The sequence below is a fragment of the Sciurus vulgaris genome (genome assembly GCF_902686455.1).
Source record: "Sciurus vulgaris genome assembly, chromosome: 7".
Taxonomy (NCBI): domain Eukaryota; kingdom Metazoa; phylum Chordata; class Mammalia; order Rodentia; family Sciuridae; genus Sciurus; species Sciurus vulgaris.
The window spans coordinates 3,070,802-3,093,175 of NC_136467.1; the positions used below are offsets into that span (position 1 = coordinate 3,070,802).

Genomic DNA, 22,374 nt, shown 5'->3' on the forward strand with positions numbered 1-22,374 from the left:
GGTCTTCTAGTATGTTTTTATCAGATCTGGATTAGACACAATCTCTACTGGAGGCAACAGGATGGACAACGAAAGTCCTTCGGAGACGCCCCTTTGAATGACCAAGCAAGGGGAGAAGAGGGTGAAGTAGTCAAACAAGGCATTTCCATCACCATCCGAAGTTTCCTAGAGCCCACAGTGGAAGACAGACCTTCAGAGTCTCCTTTCCCGCCTTGGTGGCGAAAGAGAGAAAAAATGCCACCTCGCGGTCTGCTGGTGTGGTCCCAGCAAGGGACCGAGAGCGTCAGCGCGGGTTCCGGGGTCTGCAGCGCCCTAGCTGGTGGGTAGAGCAGGCTCACGCGCGGCGCCTCCTGCGGCAGGTCCCGCCTCGGATCCCCGGCGGCAGGCGGCGGCGCGGGCGGCGGAGTGGGCGGGGCGCGGCGCGGGCGAGCACGGTGCGCGACGCCGGCCTCACGGACGCGCCGGAAGCCACGAGCCGGACTTCCGGCTGGCCGTGGGTGGGCGGGGCGCGGCTCCTGGTTTCCGGGTGGGCGCCAGCGGCCGGCACTGCGGCCCGCGGACTGGGCCATGGAGAAGCTGCGGCGGGTCCTGAGCGGCCAGGACGATGAGGAGCAGGGCCTGACCGCGCAGGTAGCGAGCGCGCCCGGCCGCGGCGAGGAGGGCCGGGGGGCGTGGGGCGGCCGGGCGGGCCGCGACCCTGGGAGCCCGGAGGAAGACGGGTCTGGACGCGCGAAGTCGTCTGTCCGGCCGGTAGAAACGGGAGCCCCCGTGTCCGCGCTGCCCGGGCGGCTGGTAAGCGCACGCGGCGGTGAGGCAGCCGCGGGAGCGCCGCGGCCCGGGCGGCCACCACGCCCGCCGCCCGCACCGCGGGGCACTCGGAGCGCCTCCTTTGCGCTCCCGGGGGACAGGGTTCTGGGCCAGGCCGCAAGCCTACGGATGCTGTCCAGCCTCTGCCCTCGGAGACAGGAGGAGCGCCGGAGCCCGTGGGTGAAAACAGCGGAAGTGGCAGCCTCTGTGCTGAGCGCTGTTTGTTCCGCACCAGGGAGTAGCCATAGCTGTACGTGGCCACTTAGGTTTAAATTAACTAGATTTTAATAAAACTTATGATTTGGTTCCATAGTCACACTGCCCATACTTCAGATGTTCAGTAAGCATGTGTGATCACTGTGTGGGCAGCGCACATACAGGACATTTCCACTGCAGGAAGGTGTGTTGGACAGTGCCACTCTAAACCTTGGGACCAGGAAATCGATATCTTGAGGCCACTGTCTGGAGATGAGCAAGATGTGTAGAGACTTTTGTTGACAGATGTTGCTCATTCAACAAATCTTCAAGTTCCCAGCTATGTTTGGCACTGTTCAAGATGCCAGTGTTACAGCAGTGACCAACACAAAGGCCTTTCCCACACATTTTAATTGGGGAACGTTTAGTAAATACATACATAACACGCCAGGCAGCACTGAGTACCAAGGAAATAATTAGAGCAGGTCAAGGAGTGAGGGGTTGTGTATTGTATATTGGTGGAGGAGGCTTCCCTGTTGGGGTGACTCGTGAGTGTAGAGCTGCAGGGCCTCTGCAAGAGTCCTCAAGAATGGCCGCCCAGGTGGAGAGTGGGCTGATGCAGAGCCCTGAGAATTCAGTGTTCATCCCATTCTGGGCTAAGATGCCAGAGTGACCAGAGCAGAGGGAAAGAGACAGGCATAGGAGGCAACAGCAGGAATGGGATTGCCAAACCTATTTTCTTATACTGTAAATACTGTAGAAAAGATTTAGATTTACTCAGTATAATGAGTGGCTTTGGGTTTTGAGCAGAGTAACAAAGTACCCAGTAGGAATTAAAGGATCTTTCTGGTTGCTCTGTGGAGAACTGAGTGTAGAACATAGGTGGAAACCCAGAGGCTGGTAAGGAGAGACTAATGTAGGAAGTAGTCCCAGTTAAGATATGACTTACTGAGTGGCTTGAATCCATGATAGAAGTGGCAGTAGTGAAAAAAATAAATGGGCAGATTCTGTAAACATCTTGAGTGTAGAACTACAACATAAAGATTGAATGTGAGAGCAAGAGAAGTCAAGGCTGCCTCTGTGGTGTCTGAACTTATGGAAAGATAGAGGCACCTTTAACTGGGATGTGGAAGGAGCAAGTTCAGGGGAGAAAATCCCTTCAGCATAAATGCAGAATCCGAGGTGCCAGGAGACATTAAGAGGAGGTATTAGGAAAGCAGTTGAAGGTAAGTATCTACAGTCATGGGGAGGAAGAGAGAGAGAGAGAAGAGCCCACAAAAGGATTGTGTGTAAGTAGAAAAGAAGTTAAGTCCAAGGTTTGGCCTCTGGTTGTCTGGTGTGCAGGGTTAGAAGGGTGAGCAGGTGATAGCAGGTGAGGAAGGAGGACCAATCTAGAGGGACATCCTGGGAAGCGAGGGTTTTATGTGCTACAGTGGATCCCTTAAGAGCTGAAGGTTATCAGTGGAGGACTTGGGTTTTGACGGTTAGCTATGGCTCAGGAGGGAAGAAAGAAAGAGCTGATGAATATAATATCTCAGTGATTTTGCTATAAGGCAAAGAGGTGGGTGGTGGTGGGATGATGAAGTGGGGTCAGGGAACTTTTTTCTTTTTTTCTTTTTTTGTAGTGCTGGAGATAGAACCCAGGGCTTCAAATTTGTTAGGCAAGTGTTCTACTACTTACCGATATCCCTAGCCCCAACATTTTATTTTATCTCATTTCATCTTATTTATTCATTTATTTATTTTGTTGTTGGTGATTGAACAGGGCACCTAACCACTGAGCCGCATCACCACCCCGTTTTATTTTGATGAAAAATTGTGACTCATTTTCCCACCAGGGTTCAGTGTTCTGCCTTGTGAGCTTAAACAGCGCTAAGTTGGTGTGACCCTGAGGGTTTGGTGGAGAGTATGACATACAGACGAAGTAATCGGACCCTAAGAATATAAATCATGAGAATTTGTTGGGCAAAAGCATTCTCGGACCTTTTGTTTTAGGTCAGAGTCATAAAAGAGGTTATTTATGGACTTGTGGATAAGGTCTAGTAATTGACTTAATTGTGCTGTTTGTGATCCAAGTATGGGAAAGTGACCTTTAAATATGGATTTTAATCCGTGTGAAAGTAGACTTTGAATCATGGCCACTCTTGTTTTGTCCTCCATGTCTCCTTTTTACCTATCCTTATGTCTTCTACCTCACTTGAGGGAGAGGTCAAAGCACTGAGGGTTCAATTTCGAAAGGATTCTTTAATAACGAAGCCATTAAGAATTATGACAGGAGTGGTGGAGCGATAACAGTGACCCCTGGAAGAAAGGCTGAGAGGTGTGAGTGAGGAGGAGGGGGAGGAGCAAGGGACTCTGGAAGCAGGCATCTCTAGGGGAGAGAGGGGGTCAGGAGGGGCCAGGGGTGCTGAACGCCTGTGGCCAGTCAAGGGAGACTACGAGGGAACCCAGCAAGAGCGAGGCTGAGGACTCAAGGAGTTTGGTGATAGGGCTCGGGTGGCAGGTGCACAGGCCTGGACTGTGGTAAAGGACATCCTGAGTGTTGAGCTTCTGTGCAGTGGGACATAAGTAGGATGGGGGTGTGATGGAATAGACCTATAATGCAGGTGTCCCTAGGCCACCTGAGAAACTGGGTGTCATGAGGTATCCAGACCTGGGTGGCTCCCTCCTACTGCTGAAGTGACTTGAGTCCGATGCCAAATAGCCAGAGGTCTGGACCCTCCTTATGAGATGTTTAGAAGAATTCAAGGAGGGAGAGGCCTCTGAGTCCAGTCTTAAGAGGATCCCATCGTATCCCCTGCCAGGAGCACACCATCAAGGTAAATCCAGATTCCTCCGTGGCCTCTCAGAGCTGCCCTGCCTGGCTTCTACCCTCCTCCTTTACCCTCCTCCTTTGTGTCCCCAGGGCTCACTGTATTCCAACCATGTGCCTTCAGACCGAGCCTCTTTTCTTTAAGGGGACTTGACAGTGGCATTTCTTTTTTTCTGAAATGCCCAATCTGGTTCTTTTCAGGATTGTATTCATTGCTCCTGTGTCTTCAGAGAGCCCCTTCCTGGTTGCAGTTACTCGTTACCCCTGTGCTTCCTCTGTGGAACTTGCCCCCTTATGTCACTACCTTTGATTTGTTGTTGGCTTTCCCTCATTGGAATGTATGGTCTTGCCTGTCTTGTCTCCTGTTGTACATCTGGAGCCTACCAGCTACCTGCTATACAGTATCTGTTCTTAAGACTTGCTGGCCAGACAGATGAGTGCTGAGAGGTAGGACTTGAACAGCTGCTGGAAGAAGACATCTGTTGTTAGCCTCATGGCAAGGATCTCACAAGGAAATGGGCTACACAGGTCTTTTGTCCTCCCCAACTTTAATAAGTTGAAGGTGTCTCAGTCTCTTTAGGCTATTCTAACAAGATACTTTAGCTGGGTGGCTTCTAGACAACAAAAGGTTATTTCTCACAGTTCTGGAGGCCAGAAGTTCAAGAAAAAGATACTAGGAAATCCTATGTCTGGTGAGGGCTGCTTTCTGATTTGTAGGTGCACCTTCTTGCTGTGTCTTCCTAGGGTGGAAGGGGCCAGGGAGCTCTCTGAGGCTATGTTCCCATGACCTTATCACCTCTCAAAGGTTTCACCTCCTCATACCATCACCTTGGGGTTTAGGGTTTTAACACATGGATTTGGGGGGACCACAAGACACTCTGAGACAAGTCAGCTTGCTTGTGGATTGACTATTCCATATTTACAAGTAGAAATAATTTGTCTTAAACTGTTGTACGAATTAAGCTACCTCTCTCTACTTTTCTCTCAGAGTTGGAAGTATAACACCTGCTCTGATATTGTGGAACATATATTTGGTCTTCCTTCTGCTTGTTGGCATACAACTCCTCAAGTCCTTGGAATCTCTAAAGCAATAGTGTCTTTTCGTATGTCAGTGAGTCAGATGGGAGCTGGTCCCCAGAAAGACCAAGGCAGGATTAGACAGTTGAAACTGTTAGCCCTGCCCTCCAGCTCCCCAGGAGAGTTGAAGGCTGTCAGTCACCAATGGCAGTGATGTCATCTGACATGCAGTGAACCCTCCTAAAACCCCAGCATGGACAGGGCTCAGAGCTAACTGACCACAGGCTCCCAGAGGGTCTGAGCCCAGGTGGGCCCTGGAGGTGCCACCCCCCTTACGTGACCTAGTATCTCCCTCCCCTGCATCTTCTGTGACGTCCTTTATAATGAACCAGCGAAGGCAAGCAGGTGACTCCCTGAGTTCTAGGAGCTGCTTTAGCAGAATGGTGGAACCTGAGGAGGGTGGGAGTTTGTGTTGTGCCCAGGTGGTGGGCAAGGACCCACTAGATCAGTGTGCGATGAACTGTGCTTGGTGCCCAGCATCCATGTAGTGAGCAGGCAAGGGTGAGTTTGAGTTGGTGTGTCCTTTCTTTAGACCTCCCTTGCCTGTTGTCCTTGCTGTTCATTGGGGTACCTCAAAGAGGTTGTTAGGGGGAGAGGAGAGAAAATAAGGACAGGCTCAGGAAAAAGCTCTTCCCTTCTGGGGAGAGGGGACTGAGACTGCAGAGGGGACACAGGAACACTGGACATTTGAGGGCAGTGTGGAATGATGAACTGCAGAGTGTGGTACCCAGGGGAGTGTTGAATATCTGGTGCTGTTGAAGTGGAAATGAGAGCACATAGGCCTGAGTCTTGGTCCCCTTGCCCAGCACTCAGAATCCGTTCTTTAAACCAGTTAGTGCATGAATGAGTGTGCAGAGGGTAGAGGGTGACATCAGGAGAGATTTTGTATGTTTAAGATGGAAGAGCCTTAAGCATGTTTAGAAGTAGGCAGTCATGGTCTTAGAGAGGATGGCTCACTAGAGGAAAACCCCAGTAAGGTACATTTTGGAGAGTGTCTGCAGGACTGGGCCCTAAAGCATGTGCGACCACCAGAGTTCACAGGAGGAGACCTGTCCTGGGAACCAGAGCAACAAAGTACCAGGTAATTTCCACTGAAAAAGAGGTGAAGTCCAAGGACCCGATAAAGGCTCCCACAAGGCTGAAGACCAATCGAAGTGGCAGTTATTGAGTCAACTTGCTACTGGGAGAAGATGGGATCATTAGGTCACAGATTGGATTGTGGCAGTGCAGTAGAAAGGAATTTCAGGAAGTGCGTGGAGTCGAGGGGAAAAGCCACTGTAGATTAGGGGAGGAGGGACAGAAAGACCAAGCTGTTCACATGGATCGGAATAGGACTGAATGAGATAACAGGGAGAGCAGAGGCCACCAATGAAGAGAGTGAGGGTGACTTCAGCATGGGAGCCTGAGTAAATGGGAACAATAGGCAGTACTGCTTGGAATGGCCTTGAGGAGCAGGACCCCAAGGAGGGTGTGATGTGGAGCCCTCTCCAGGGCACTTTCTCCTGCTCATTTGTTTTCTAATCTTTATCTTTTTTTTTTTTTTTTTTTTTTCTTTCTTTTTTTTTTTTTTTATTTATTTATTTATTTTTTTTATTGTAAACAAATGGGATACATGTTGTTTCTCTGTTTGTACATGGCGTAAAGGCATACTATTTGTGTAATCATAAATTTACATAGAGCAATGTTGTTTGATTCATTCTGTTATTTTTTCCCTTCCCCCCACCCCTCCCACCCCTCTTTACCCTCTATACAGTAGTTCCTTCCTCCATACTTGCCCCCCTCCCTAACCCTAACTCTAACCCTTCCCTCCCCCCCATTATGTGTCATCCTCCACTTATCAGCGATATCATTCGTCCTTTGGCTTTTTGAGATCGGCCTATCTCACTTAGCATGATATTCTCCAATTTCATCCATTTGCCTGCAAATGTCATAATTTTGTCATTCTTTATGGCTGAGTAATATTCCATTGTATATATATACCACAGTTTCTTTATCCACTCATCAATTGAAGGGCATCTAGGTTGGTTCCACACTCTGGCTATTGTGAATTGAGCAGCTATGAACATTGATGTGGCTGTATCTCTGTAGTATGCAGATTTTAAGTCCTTTGGGTATAGGCCAAGGAGTGGGATAGCTGGGTCAAATGGTGGTTCCATTCCAAGTTTTCTAAGGAATCTCCACACTGCTTTCCATAGTGGCTGCACTAATTTGCAGCCCCACCAGCAATGTATGAGTGTACCTTTCTCCCCACATCCTCGCCAACACCTGTTGTTGCTCGTATTCTTGATAATCGCCATTCTAATTGGGGTGAGATGGAATCTTAGGGTGGTTTTGATTTGCATTTCTCTTATTACTAGAGATGTTGAACATTTTTCCATATGTTTATTGATTGCTTGTACATCTTCTTCTGTGAAGTGTCTATTCATTTCCTTAGCCCATTTGTTGACTGGACTATTTGAATTCTTGGAGTAGAGTTTTTTGAGTTCTTTATAGATTCTGGAGATTAGTGCTCTATCTGAAGTATGATTGGCAAAGATATTCTCCCACTCTGTAGGCTCTTTCTTCGCATTGCTGATAGTTTCCTTTGCTGAGAGAAAGCTTTTTAGTTTGAATCTATCCCAGTGGTTGATTCTAGCTTTTATTTCTTGTGCTATGGGAGTCCTGTTAAGGAAGTCTGGTCCTAGACCAACACGGTGAAGATTTGGACCTACTTTTTCTTCTATAATCTGCAGGGTCTCTGGTCTGATTCCGAGGTCCTTAATCCATTTTGAGTTTAGTTTCGTGCAAGGTGAGAGATATGGGTTTAGTTTCATTCTGTTGCATATGGATTTCCAATTCTCCCAGCACCATTTGTTGAAGAGGCTATCTTTTCTCCATTGCATATTTTTGGCCCCTTTGTCTAGTATGAGAAAATTGTATTTATTTGGGTTTGTGTCCGTGTCCTCTATTCTGTACCATTGATCTACCTTTCTGTTTTGGTACCAATACCATGCCGTTTTTGTTACTATTGCTTTGTAGTAGAGTTGAAGATCTGGTATTGCAATACCCCCTGTTTCACTCTTCCTGCTAAGGATTGCTTTAGCTATTCTGGGTTTCTTATTCTTCCAGATGAATTTCATAATTGCTTGCTCTATTTCTGTAAGGTACAAATAAACAACCTAACACTACAGCTCAAAGCCCTAGAAAAAGAAGAACAGAACAGCACCAAAAGTAGTAGAAGACAGGAAATAGTTAAACTCAGAGCTGAAATCAATGAAATTGAAACAAAAGAAACAATACAAAAAATTGACAAAATAAATAGTTGGTTCTTCGAAAAAATAAACAAAATTGATAAACCTTTAGCCACACTAACAAAGAGAAGACGAGAGAAAACCCAAATCACTAAAATTCGGAATGAACAAGGAAATATCACAACAGACAGGATGGAAATACAAAACATAATTAGAAGCTATTTTGAAAATCTATACTCCAACAAAATAGAAAATTTCGAAGACATCAACAGGTTTCTAGAGACATATGAATTGCCTAAACTGAATGAGGAGGACATAAACAATTTAAATAGACCAATTTCAAGTACTGAAATAGAGGAAGTCATCAAAAGCTTACCAACAAAGAAAAGTCCGGGACCAGATGGGTTCTCAGCCGAGTTCTACAAAACCTTTAAGGAAGAGCTCATTCCAATACTTCTCAAAGTATTCCATAAAATAGAAGAGGAGGGAACCCTCCCAAACTCATTCTATGAAGCCAATATCACACTGATACCTAAACCAGACAGAGACTCATCAAGGAAAGAAAATTTCAGACCAATATCCTTAATGAACATCGACGCAAAAATTCTCAACAAAATTTTAGCAAATCGCATACAAAAACATATTAAAAAGATAGTGCACCATGATCAAGTGGGTTTCATCCCAGGGATGCAAGGTTGGTTCAACATCAGGAAATCAATAAACGTAATTCACCATATTAATAGACTTAAAGTCAAGAATCACATGATTATTTCAATCGATGCAGAAAAAGCATTTGATAAAATACAGCACCCCTTCATGCTCAAAACACTAGAAAAAATAGGGATAGTGGGAACATTCCTTAACATTGTAAAGGCCATTTATGCTAAGCCCATGGCTAATATCATTCTAAATGGTGAAAAACTGAAAGCATTCCCCCTAAAAACTGGAACAAGGCAGGGATGCCCTCTTTCACCACTTCTATTCAACATCGTTCTTGAGACTCTGGCCAGAGCAATTAGACAAACCAAAGAAATTAAAGGGATACGAATTGGAAAAGAAGAACTCAAACTATCCCTGTTCGCTGATGACATGATTATATATTTAGAGGAACCAAGAAATTCCACCAGAAAACTCTTAGAACTCATAAGTGATTTCAGTAAAGTAGCAGGTTACAAGATCAATGCCCATAAATCCAACGCATTTTTATACATAAGTGATGAATCTTCAGAAAGAGAAATTAGGAAAACTACCCCATTCACAATAGCCTCGAAAAAAATAAAATACTTGGGAATCAATCTCACAAAAGAGGTGAAAGACCTCTACAATGAGAACTATACAACACTAAAGAAAGAAATTAAAGAACACCTTAGAAGATGGAAAGATCTTCCATGTTCTTGGATAGGAAGAATTAATATTGTCAAAATGGCCATACTACCTAAAGTGCTATACAAATTCAATGCAATTCCAATTAAAATTCCAATGACGTACCTTACAGAAATAGAGCAAGCAATTATGAAATTCATCTTTATCTTTTTAATGCCTTTGTTATTTTGAAAAGGGATAGGTTGGAGTACTGGACGTGGTGTAGGGATTGAAAGCCACAGCACATTTCCTTTCTGGGAACCAGCCCCAGACCTCTGCGCTTGCGTCCCTAGCCATGCAGTGGCTTAGGGCTGCAGTGTCCATGCAGTCATCTTCCAGCTGTTGCTGGTAACAGAGGAGCATCCCTACTGTGTTTCTCTCATTTCCTGACTGATTTTCTTTTTCTCTTATAAACGGAGGTTTGGTTGCAGGCAGTACTTTGTTTACTGCAGCAGGAAGAAGCCCCTGAGGATTGGGGAGAGGGGCCCTTACTCTTAAGGCACTTTCTCTTTGTTTCCTCTTCTGATGTTGACAAATAAAATAATTGGTGGCAGTTGAAATGGGGATGGCAGTTTTAGTGTGTTTGTATTTTTGTCCTAAGACTAAATTTAGGAGTTGCTGGTTTGGTGGGATTGTTCCTCATCCCATTTTTGTCCAACAAGGTTGAGGAAGAAAATAGCGTATAGATCTTATGCTGAACAAAGCTTGTGGGGGAGTGGATCTTCCTCTTACTTGGAAAATGCAGAGCCGAGTTTTCTTGCATGTTGAAGCATTATAGAATTTTCTTACTTAGGAGTTGGGAACTTTGATTTTTTTTTTTCCTGTATCTGGAACACACAAGTTATTTGCTTATGAATCTGATTATTCTGTATTTCCAAATGGAAATAATTTGTCTTAATATTTCATTTTAAAGATCATCACATAAAAGATGGCAATGATAGGAAAAAGACCTATTGTGCAAATAACCAAGTCATTCTACTACTGCAGGAAAAAAAAATTGAAAATGAACCATTGAACTTAGAAACAATGGGTGATTTAAGTGTGTGAATGAAAGTAAAAATGAATGTGCTTTCCTTTTCATATCATTGTAGTCTCACATATTTAGAAATCATGATCAGTGTACTATTTCCACTTTTTAATTAACATGTTAAAGTTGTGTATATTTATGGTGTGCACCATGATATTTTTTTTTTTTTTTTTTTTTTTAGATGTTGATAGACCTTTATTTTATTTGCTTACTTATATGTGGTGCTGAGAATCGAACCCAGTGCCTCACACTTGCTAGGCAAGTGTTATACCACTGAACCACAACCCCAGCCCGCACCATGATATTTTGATGTATGTACACATACATTGTGGAATGGTAGAATAAAGTAATTAATGTTTCCCTTTTTTTAAATGAAACATGTTTTTAAATGAAACAGTAGTATGCAGGTCTTAGGTTGTATTGTGCTCTAGGTAGTTAAAATGTACTTGGTGTATATTTTTCTTGATCAGAAAGAATGAAATTTAGATGTTCTTGTAGACAAATTCATTCCTTATTTAAAACCAGGTAATCTATTTGGCTGTGATATTGCTGAAAATGTCTGTGAATTCAAGCAAACTTTTAAAAACTGTTAAAAGTGATCTGTGTGATATTTACGTAGTACTTAAAATTTTATCTACTTTTCATGCTGCATGAGGATTCTCAGCGTGTCTACTGAGGTAAAGTATGCAACCAAAGGTGTAGTGAACTGTTGTATATAAACTTCCTGTTTTTGTTTCATTATTGGAAATACATTATAAGCTTGTGGTCATATTTTTCAGTGTTACAATAGTGTAAGTTAAAAATTTAAATTTTGGAATTTTAATTCGTTATAGATTTCTAGTTTATTAAAGAATATCGACAGTTTTTCAGATTCATTGGGAAGATAGCTTTTAATAGTGTCCTGGTAATCTGAATTTACTAGGTCATCACTGCACTATTCAAAGTATGCTTCTGCTGCTTCCTACATAATTGGGTTAGAATTCGCATGGCATGTAGAAATGTTGTTTCAAAATAAGTTACTTTAAAACCTGTGTTTCTGTGGTGGAAGAGGTGCCCAAGGCTCTCAAGATGCTTTCAGTGAGCTTTCCCATGGGTTGCCCATGGGTACTGTGGTGCCTGCCCAGGGAGGAAGAAGTTGCAAAGCTCTGGCCCTGCCTCAGGCAGCACTTCATCACTGGGGCTGGGAGGACCTTCAGCTGAAACACTTCCCTTTTTGGTACCTCCTGCTTCTCTCTGCAGCTTCCCTCGCTTCCTTAAAGGATTCTGCTGAAAGCATCCCATCTCAGGCTTTAAGAACTGCAGAAGATGGGGGACATAAGATGAACCCTGTGTGCTCTACCCAGCTTCAGCAGTTACCCACATGTTGCTTGCCTTATCTGTCCCACTTTTTATCTTCAAATGTATCACAACATACCTCATACCTGATGTCATTTTATCCAGATTAGTACACATCTACTGCCCTTAACAGGTAAGGACTGTACTAACTACTATTACCAGACTTAGCAAAATTACAATACTCCCCAGGGTCACCTGATACCAGACCATGTTCATATGTCCTCTGCCACCATGGTAGTGACCCTGCAATGTGCAAAAGAAATCACAGGTTCAGAGTATGTGTTAAGGTAAAATGCTGCCATGAATTAGAATAATCAATTTAGTGCGTGGTGGTTTAAGAGAGTGTTCTCAGTTGTCCTTTGTTCCCTTAGGTCCTGGATGCCTCATCTCTCAGTTTCAACACCAGATTGAAATGGTTTATCATATGCTTCGTGGCTGGCATTTTTTTTTCTATCCTTGTGAGTTAAGGTTTTATATTGCTCAATTATTTTTATTTTATATTAGATTAATATCCCATTTGGTAATCTGAATTCCCATTAGTACTGTTTTGATGGAACATAGTCACCTAAAAAAAAGGGATAGAGATTAATAAATAAAAAAAAGATGTGGAAATCAATATTTGGGGGAGTTCTAAGAATTGTTGAAATAATTTTAAGAAAAAGCATGCCTCACATGAGTGTGGGGCCTGGGTTCAATCCCAAGCACTGAAAAGAATACAAAAGAAAAGAAAGATCAATGTGTGTTAAGAGAACTGAAAAGTCCAAAATTTAGATATGTTTATTAACTTGCCATTTCAAATGGATATTTAATTTAAATAACATAAGATTTACCAACATACAGAGACAATTTTCTTGTGGCTTATTTATATATATTTAGGAGACTAGGCAGAAGATTCAATTTAATATATAACGTAGAAAACTGTTTTTACTACGTAATCAGAGAGTATACACTACTCATTTCTATTTAAACATTGTGTCATATAATACAGTATTGCTGCTGTATTACTGTAGTAACATATTTTAAGCCTTTAAGATTATAAAATTATTTTTAACTCACTGTAATGTCTGACTCAGGGAACTGGATTGCTGTGGCTTCCTGGTGGCATAAAGCTTTTTGCAGTATTTTACACCCTTGGGAATCTTGCTGCATTAGCCAGGTATGTATATAATTTACCTTCTCAATATACCTTATTTGCTGTCACTTTCAAATTTTTCTTTCTCATAGCACTTTGCTAATAGGATATTTCCATAGCGCTACACATATTGTAAATTGAACCACAGAGTTTATGTTCATTCCATAAATACCTAGTGACTCCTGATTTTTGACCAGCTACCATAATACAGAGTACTACTATGAGACACCATCAGGTACAAGAGCATGTACTGTGCACCAGGGCCTATTCTGAGTGTGTGGTGTCCAGTATAGCAGGTTTATGGGGCAGGTGTCAGTATTGGGTTTAGGGGATTTGGTTGTGCAGAGTGAGTCACTTGCCCACAGTGGTGAGCCTCCTAAGTTTTCTGGGGCAGATACAGGACTTCAGAGCCCAGGCTCCTAGCTGCTACACTCTAGTCTTTCTCTTGTGGAGCTTATGTTTTCGTGAGGGGAAAAACACACAGTAAGCCAGAAAAAGATCTGAAGGTGTGGTGCAGGGGATAGAACTTGAAATTGATGCCCTTGCAGTGACAGAGTAGCTACATTAAGTTGGGATTCAAGGTTTCCTCTTTGTTGTTGCATTTGGGGGTGTTTTAGTCAGCTGTTCGCTGCTGTGACTAAATGATCTGACCAGCACAATTATAGAGGAGGAAAGGTTTATTTCAGGGCTCATGGTTTCAGAGGTCTTAGTCCATAAAAGGCCAGCTCCATTCCTCAGGACTCCAGATGAGGCAGAACATGGCAGAAGAACTTGGCAGAGGGAAGCAGCTTGCATCATCAGGAAACAGAGAGAGAGAGAGAGTCTCCACTCTCCAGATACAAAATATATACTCCAAAGCCATGCCCCAGTTCCAGTTTCCTCCAGCCACACCCACCACTTCAGTTAATCCACCAGGGATTAATTCACTGATTGGGTTAAGACTCTTACAACCCATTCATTTTCTCCTCTGAATCTTTCTGCATTGTCTCACATGTGAGCTTCTGGGAGACACCTCACATCCAAACCATAGCAGGGGGCATTGAACTATCTTAGTTCATTTGTGCAGCTTTGGGGGAGTGTATCAATTTGGGTAGTTTATAAAGAGCAGATATTTATTCTTCACTTCAAGGACTAGGAAGCCCAAGAGATAGGCTTCAGTGGTCTGGTGAAGGCTGCATCCTGAGGTGAGGTGGGTGCCCTTGTCCTCCCTCCTGTGAAGGAGCAAGCCTGTCTGGGGACACCTTGTTTGTGATGCCTAATCACAGGAGCAGCCCGTGGCCTCCTCATCTCTCCTGCGGACATGTCGACAGCACATTCAGACTGTAGCATGTCTGCCGGAAGAATTGTGAAGTGCCTTTAAAAGCACAACAGATTGAGGGGGGGATTTTTATTAAATAAGCTAACAAGGTTTCTTTTTAATAAAGTTCATTTTTGTTTAGCCAGACCAATGAACATGATCTGTTTTGTTTTGTTTTGTTTTTTGTTTTTCAAATAGTACGTGCTTTTTAATGGGACCTGTGAAGCAGCTGAAGAAAATGTTTGAAACAACAAGATTGCTTGCAACAGTCATTATGCTTGTAAGTAAATGTAGGCAGTTTTAAAAAAACTCCTGTTGGAGTGTTTTTCTGCATTATTTTGCGAATTGCCTGTTCATATTTACCTAGTACTATTCTGTTCCTCTTCTTGAGTATAATAATGATGTCTTCAAGGCTGTGTGGTTAGAATTTGGATTATACAGTGTTATCTAGAATTATTGGCTGGGGGAGAAGCCTGCTTAATGTTTTGTAGCTCTGTGTAATTCTAACAAAGATTGGAGCTGGGTTTTCATTTTCAAGCCTATAGATTATTGGATGGTCTGTGGTCTTCGGAGGGTTAGGAATAGAAGACAGGATACTTCTGAGTCTATTTGAGTCTACTCAGGGAGAACTGACATTGTTTGTCATTTGGTTTTTGTCCCTTCGCTGTTTACCTACTAGACAAATAATTCTACTAGTATGACTTCTATAACAGTACCTCTAAGTACCTTCATTACCTCATGGTAATGAGAGTTCCCATCAGTCACCACTCTTAAATGAAGTGTTCTCTTTTTCTTGAAACAGAGGTTGGGGGAGATGAAGGCCATACTTATAGTCAGTGTTTTAGTCAGCTTTTTCGCTGCTGTGACTAAAAGGATCTGACCAGCACAATCGTAGAGGAGGAAAACTTTATTTGAGGGCTCACGATTTCAGAGGTCTCGGTCCATAGATAGCAAGCTCCATTCCTGCAGCCTTAAGGTGAGGCGAAGGGAAGCCGCTCACTTCATGGTCAGGAAGCAGAGAGACTTCATTCCCCAGATACCAAATATCTTCTCCATAGCCACACCCCCAATTAACCACGTCTTCCAGCCACACCCCATATACCTCCTTAATTCATTGGTTAGGTTAAGACTCTCACAACCCAGTCATTTCTCCTTTGACCCCCCCTTGTATTGTCTCAGGTGAGCTTTTGGGGGACACCACATCTAAATCATAACAGTCATCATACATGTTGAGTTTTAGCCAAAAATGGGTGTTTTGTGTGGACTGGGCAAAGGAACCCATCCCTCACCCCCTCATCCTGCCTCTGGTTCCAGCTCACCTATTCTGCCTCTCATAGATTTTTTTGACTTAAAGCATTTGTGATATTTAAAGAATTTAAACATAGGCATTAGCCAATAAGTTTTACTTTACTTTTAACTGTTAACATTGGATTTTCAAACACAACTCATTTTTTAGCTTAATTTTATTTTTTATGTCTTTTTTCAACTTCACATTTTATTTTCATTTTTATAACTCTCCCAGTTATTTTAAATTTACTGCATTAACACATCAACATATGTATTAGCATTTAGCTTTGCCTGAATTACTAATAAACTATCTCAAACTGTAAGACTATAGGATGTTTTTATTCCACTAAGATTTTGCTTAGATTTTTTTTATTTACAGTACCCTGGCACTTTTGATTAACAGTTTTAGTAGCATACCTTAAACCAACATATGCAGTGGAGAGAATGTTAGACTGCTGCAAGTATCCCCTAAGGGACCACAGTTCTGTGTGACACATTGTGGGACAGCTTAAGCTGTGCTTGGTCTAACTTGCTGTTGACACAGAAATTTGCCCCCAACTCAGCACCATATGCCTGTGGGTCCTACCTCAGGCACATCACAGAAAATCATTCTGATATTTTGGTTCAACAGCCTGTTGAGCAGGTGGGCAGGTACACTTCTTTAAAGAAAACAAAACTGAATCTAGATGGTCCCTCTGGCAAGCAGGGACCCTGCTGGGATCGGTATCAGAACTAGGGTCCCTTAGGTCTCTAGCTCAGACCTCCTGCCTGCTTCTGGGGACACAGGGTGGCTAAAGTTGCTTTCATGAGGATGTGGAATGATAACATAATCTTCTGTATGAAAAAAGTGTTTGAGTCACTATGTAAAACTGAGTAAAATTGAACTTACTATGTACCAGCAGTTGTGCTAATGCTAACTGTTGGCACTGTCATTAAATGTCAACGGAGCATAAAAACAACTTTTTGTCATTCTAAATATTCTTAAACCTCTAAAGCTCTTTCAATATAATCAGATAATTATTTATTAGGTGCTTTCCTATGCCAAGGAGTATTGCAGTCATGGACTTTAGCGTAAAAGAGTGGACATGGGATGTATGGGTGAAACCAGTCTGCTGACTCATCATTTTGGTTGTGTGATGTGTTGCCTATGCAAGTGAATGCAGGTAGGCAGTGTGTTTTTATTAGACTTTTGAAGATCTCACGTTTATTACTTATCTTCTCTTCTTGTAGCTCTGCTTCATATTCACCCTGTGTGCTGCCCTTGTGGTAAGTTGTATCAACTTGATGACTTTCTGTCAACTGTCCCTTGTCCACCTGAGGTATCCTCACATCATCTTAAAATGATTCCAAGTTCAGTTTCTTAGGATCCTCCAAAGATAGGGTATTCCTAAAACATGACTTGGTAATGTCTAGTTGGCTAGACATAGGGTAGATTCTGCTGCTCATGAAACAGAGATGGTTGTTACCACGTGGGTCCCCATGTGTGCACCTAAACCGAGGCTGGCTTGATGCCTCTGACCACCCTGGCAGAGGCCTAGGCCCTCTGCTGCTTTGGGCTGCGCTTTAACGCTGGTACAGAAGGCAGCAGTGAGGCAAGTGTAGTGACGCATGATAGACAGCAGGCCAGGGAGGGCTGAGAGCAGACATTAACAACAAGGAGCAGAGGCGCGAGAACAGCTCCTTGTTAACTTTTGAAGAAATTACATTATCGTGGTTCATTTTATTTATTGGTGCCCCTGATTCTTCATTATATTTTCTTTACTTACTGTACTTTACCTGCTTCCCAAAAGTCTTTTGAGGCAGTTCTTGAGCTATCAAGAAACCATCACATTTTAAAAAGAAAGAGTACTATACAATATATTTTTTAGAAATACTCTGTTAAGCCAGGTGGAGTGGCACACGCCTGTAATCTCAGTGACTCAGGAGGCTGAGTCAGGAGAATCACAAGTTCAAAGCCAGTCTGAGCAACTTGGTGAGACCTTGTCTCAAAATAAAAACTGCCAGAGAGGTAGCTCAGTTGTTAAGTGCCCCTGGGTTCAATCCCTCTTACACCCCCCGCCCAAAAGATTCTATCAAAAATCTCCTAATTTTTTCTTTTGAGGATGTAAGCAGGACTGGCTTTATTTATATGAGATGCATCTAGACTTCATTTCCCAATAATAAAAGAATATTTTTTTTTCTTTCAGTACCAAGGATTGAACCTGGGGTGCTTAACCACTGAACCACATCCCCAGCCCTTTTTAAATTTTTTTTTTTTTTTTTTGGAGGGTATTGTTTAAGTTACCTAGGGCCTTGTTAAGTTGCTGAGGCTGGCTTTGAACTTGTAATCCTCCTGTCTCAGCTTCTCAAGCCACTGGGATTACAGGCCACTGGGCATGTGCCACTGTGCCCAGCTAAGAATATTCTTAAATAATTTTTGTACATCCCTAGGGAATATTGATTTCTGATTTTGGAATAGTATAATAGCCTGTGTGTAAACAGATTAACAATAAGTAAATAAAAATTAAAAATAATTATTGGGATGGAGGTGTAACTCAGTGGTAGAGCATTTGCTTAGCTTACTCAAGGCCCCATTGATTCTAGAAAAGTTGACATTAATGTCAAAGACCTAACCTTTAAAAGTTTAATATTTTTAACCTGTGCACAACTATTTTAGTGAAGTTTATTTAATGTCATATATTTTGTAGTAGTTAATAAAGATATTTTTTGAAAGGAAATGTACTTTATGGGTATTTAAGTTCCTTAAATCAGACTAAAATTTAATAAAGAAAATAAGTTATCTACATTTTTGAAGGGGAAGAAGAAGTGAACTTAATAGTACAAAGTATTTTTTGAAAACCTGAACTCACCATTCTCTGTTTTTGCTTGCTGTCATTAGTGGCATAAGAAGGGATTGGCCTTACTATTCTGCATATTGCAGTTCTTGTCAATGACCTGGTAAGTCTTTCCTTAATGCTAGTTAAAAAGCTAACATGGTTTGAGATGTGATACAAACATTTTGTTTGGAACCTGTAAAGCCCTAGAAATGGGGGTTAGGAGCATATGCCATGGAGCCAGACCCTCCTGCAAGGCCAGGGGAGGTGCTGTTTGGGGTGAGTCCTTTTGTCCTTGACAGCATGTCCTCAGTGGTGCCGTTAGGGAGAGCTGTGGAGTCAGTACACTGGTGGTGGGCGTGTTCCCATAAAGTGACACGGGGAGGTGTTCCATGAAAGAAAAATGATAAGAAATGGAGGGAAAGTCACATGGACCATCAGAAAGGCGAGATGCCAGGACGAGCCTGGGAGGATCAGTTTACTGGGCATTCTGTGCCCTGATGCTGGGTTATCAATCACAGGGGGAATTCATTGCAGTATTGCTGTGTGGCCCTGCGAAGGCTGCAGTTGTTTAGTACTGCTTTTGAGCTCTGCCTCTCTTGGCAGTTTCTTCTCCCACATTTTTGAGTGCTTAGGTGCCCTTCTTCCTTACCAGACTCTCCTTACAGCCCTTATGTATCTTGCATTGGGGCTCCACTTCCTGCAGGAAGGTGGTGTATGTAGTCTGCTTGAAAGTGCCCTAGGGCTAGCTCCTTGCCTCTTCTGTGTTGGGTGGAGCAGAATGCTTTTCCTTGGTCTTTTAGAGCCCTGTCTTGTTTTGTCATAACCCCTTCTGGTTCACCTGTTTCACATCTCCTGTTTGATGTCACCCATCCTGGGGTCAGTCATTGTTTTGACCTATTCTCATCCTTCCCTGGTAGATTTAACATCAATGAATGTTAAATGTAGTTCTCTACATATTTCAAAATAACTTTATAGGGTTATTTTTACTCTCTTTTTCATTAAAGTGTGAAGAATTTAATTGACTCTTGGTTATTTTCTCTAATATTCTATTTTAATACCTAATACCTATAATATTATAATATTCTATTTTAATAATTAGGTAATTTTATTACTTAATCTATACTCAATAATTGATTTATCCCTGAAGGAAAATATGATTAACTTCGTTATTTTACAAGTTTCTATTTTTAAAAAATAACTTAAAAAGCATAACTCTTTATTATAAGAAGCTCATACTTTAACATGCATGAGAATCACCTAGAGAGTTTTTGTTAATGTTACTCTGGGAGCATAGCTCAGTAGTAGAGGCTCACCCAGTTTGCACAAGGCCCCAGGTTTGATCCAGGCCTTGCAGACAAAGAAAGCACAGATTGCTTGATAAAGCAGTCTTGTGATTGAGGTCACAGTGGGGCCTTGTGATCTCCATTTTTTTTTTTTCAGTACTGAGGCTTGAACCCAGGGGAGCTTTGCCACTGAGCTATATCCTCAGTCCTTTTTATTTTGAGACAGATCTCACTAAGTTGCTCAAAGCCTCACTAAATTGCTGAGGCTGGCCTTGAACTTGGGATTCTCCTGCCTTGGCCTCTCAGGTTACCACAGCTCCTGGCTAGTGATCTACATTAACGAGTTCCCAGGTGGTGCTGTTATGATGGTCTGGGCTCACATTTTGAGAACCTTGACACTGTTCTGCTGCCATGCTTGTCACAGTGCTAGACATCACCACTTGGCATAAAGGAAGCTATGATATAGAACAGGTGTCAACGTATTTGAATTTTTCTTGCAGGTACAGTCTGTCATACATCCCATATGCAAGGTGAGCCTGTTTGAATTATTCTTTCTGGTCCATTAACTGTTTTTACACAAATATATGAATTTAAATAATTTTTATATTAAAATATTATTTAAGAACTTTTTCAGTTATCTTTGACTTTCTTGGTTAAAGAAAGTAAGTTATATATTAAAGAGCTGAGAAGCTGTTTGCCATATGAAGTATTTCCGCTGCTGCATCCCTGAAAGAGGCTGGGAATTTACTCCTGTCTTACTACATGAACTTTTCAGTAAGGGAATTTTTTACATGAGATTCTGATCCTTTTATAGCTGTACATGTTCAGTAACTAGAATGCAGAGACTCTGTAAGAATATTCTGCTTTTGAACAAAATGGAAAGGTCACTAGAAAATGAGGTATGTTACATAAATGTTTTAGCAGCAGAAACATCTAGTCTGCAAGTCAAGAGGTAACTGCTAATTCCTTATATTTTTCCAGAGCAATATATTAATTTTAATCGGGGAAAAAAACCAAAATTAATTCCAACCTTAAACCTGATGGATTGAGAAAAAGATTCTGATGAGGCATGACTTTTCTTCTTTGTGAAATTTGGAAACATATTTTAAAAGCCAGCAAAATTATATACCTAATGTGAATATTAAAGGGAATTGGTAGAAATTCTGTTTTCATTTTTATTCCACTTCAAAAGGAAAAAAAGCAGAAGAGTTACCTACAGATGAGGATACCGTAGAACAAGGGTCTGCATGGTAATTTTGCTTCAGCAGCTTAGCTAAGGAGCCTGGCCATGTTTTGAGAGGCACAGTTCACCCCTGCCCTGCATGAGGCTGCATGGACAGGACACATCTTCTGGAAAATGACCCACCCCCTCTGGCACTGGAAAGTAATATGCAGGATAAGTCTCAGATTTTAGTAGTGTAAATTTTAACAGCCTAGGTAAAAGGGTTGTTTTTAAATGACTAGACATACTAAGAGTTCAAACATGTAGGTATAAAAGTGTGAAAGTTGAATAAGGTTTATCACAATGTTTTTGGAACTGTTAGGATGCAATAATAAGCATTTTGCTTTTTTGGGGGAGGTATTGGGGATTAAACTCAGGGGCACTTGACCACTGAGCCACACTCCCAGCCCTATTTTGTATTTTATTTAGAGACAGGGTCTCATTGAGTTGCTTAGCACCTTGCTTTTGCTGAGGCTGGCTTTGAACTTGAGATCCTCCTGTCTCAGCCTCCCAAACTTCTGGGATTGCAAACATGTGCCACTGTGCCCAGCAGCATTTTGCTTTTAAAATCCATATTAGTTCTTCTTAAAAGTTAATTCTTTTGTCAATTTTGATATTTAAATTTATTTCTTCAAAATAAGATCAGCTAAGCATATTAGCTGGTAAAGATTTCCTAAGATAAATACCATTTTAAAAGGAACATGGTTACATTCTGCTGTTTCCTTTCTCTTGTCCCAGGGATGCAGTACTTAAATGCTGCTCTTCTCTCCTAAGTTGAAAATCAGAAGCTGCTCCTGGAAAAGCACCTTGGGATGCTGACAGTCCCTTGCTAGTGAAGCACACTGTTCCTGGTGCAGTGGTCGCTCCAGCACCAAACCCAGGACTGCGTAAGCCCTCCGTGCACTGGTCAGACCACATGCACGGCCAGACAGCTAAGTGTGCCTAGCTTTAACGTCGCTGTGTCATTAACATACTCTTCCAAAGATAAAGAAATTTTAATCATTGCCAATTTTAAATAATTTTAGCCAGTTTTTTTAATCTTTTCAAAACAACTTTTAAATGTGAATATTTAAGGGAGATATCTGTGCTGTGAGAGAATCTTAGCTTATTCGGCTTTTTAAAAATGTCCACATTTTTAAGACATCTTTTTTTTAACTTTAAAAATGTGAAACTTTTTACTATAAGCTTAAAATTGCTTATTACATGTAATAAAAATAATATATATCTTTATAATTTTGAAATAAACCCATCCTTGGAAAAAACAGTAACATTTTCTGTGTTGAATCTGTAGTACTTTAAGTGGTTCAGTTCAACAAAATTTAGTCAGGCACTGTGTTCTTTCTGTAGAAAAATAAATAGGGTTCCGGTCCTGACTGCGATGGTGGTGGCAGGGTTGAGTCCACTCAGGTGCCAGCAAGTTCAGGAGGCTCCTCCCCCTGGGGTAGGAGGCAGCTCCCCAGATGCTGAGGGGGCCTTCAGGGATAGTGTGGGT

General features: G+C 42.1%; 1 protein-coding gene across 1 annotated transcript; it reads left to right on the forward strand.

Annotated features, from left to right (window-relative positions):
• Positions 1 to 480: 480 nt before the first annotated feature.
• Positions 481 to 22,148, forward strand: SFT2D1 (SFT2 domain containing 1). The gene is made up of 8 exons (XM_079148243.1): positions 481 to 630; positions 12,217 to 12,303; positions 12,919 to 13,001; positions 14,473 to 14,554; positions 16,792 to 16,827; positions 18,440 to 18,498; positions 20,161 to 20,190; positions 21,621 to 22,148. Exons 1-8 carry the CDS (start codon positions 568 to 570, stop codon positions 21,658 to 21,660), a joined length of 480 nt encoding a protein of 159 aa, XP_079004369.1. The 5' UTR covers positions 481 to 567; the 3' UTR covers positions 21,661 to 22,148.
• Positions 22,149 to 22,374: the final 226 nt, after the last annotated feature.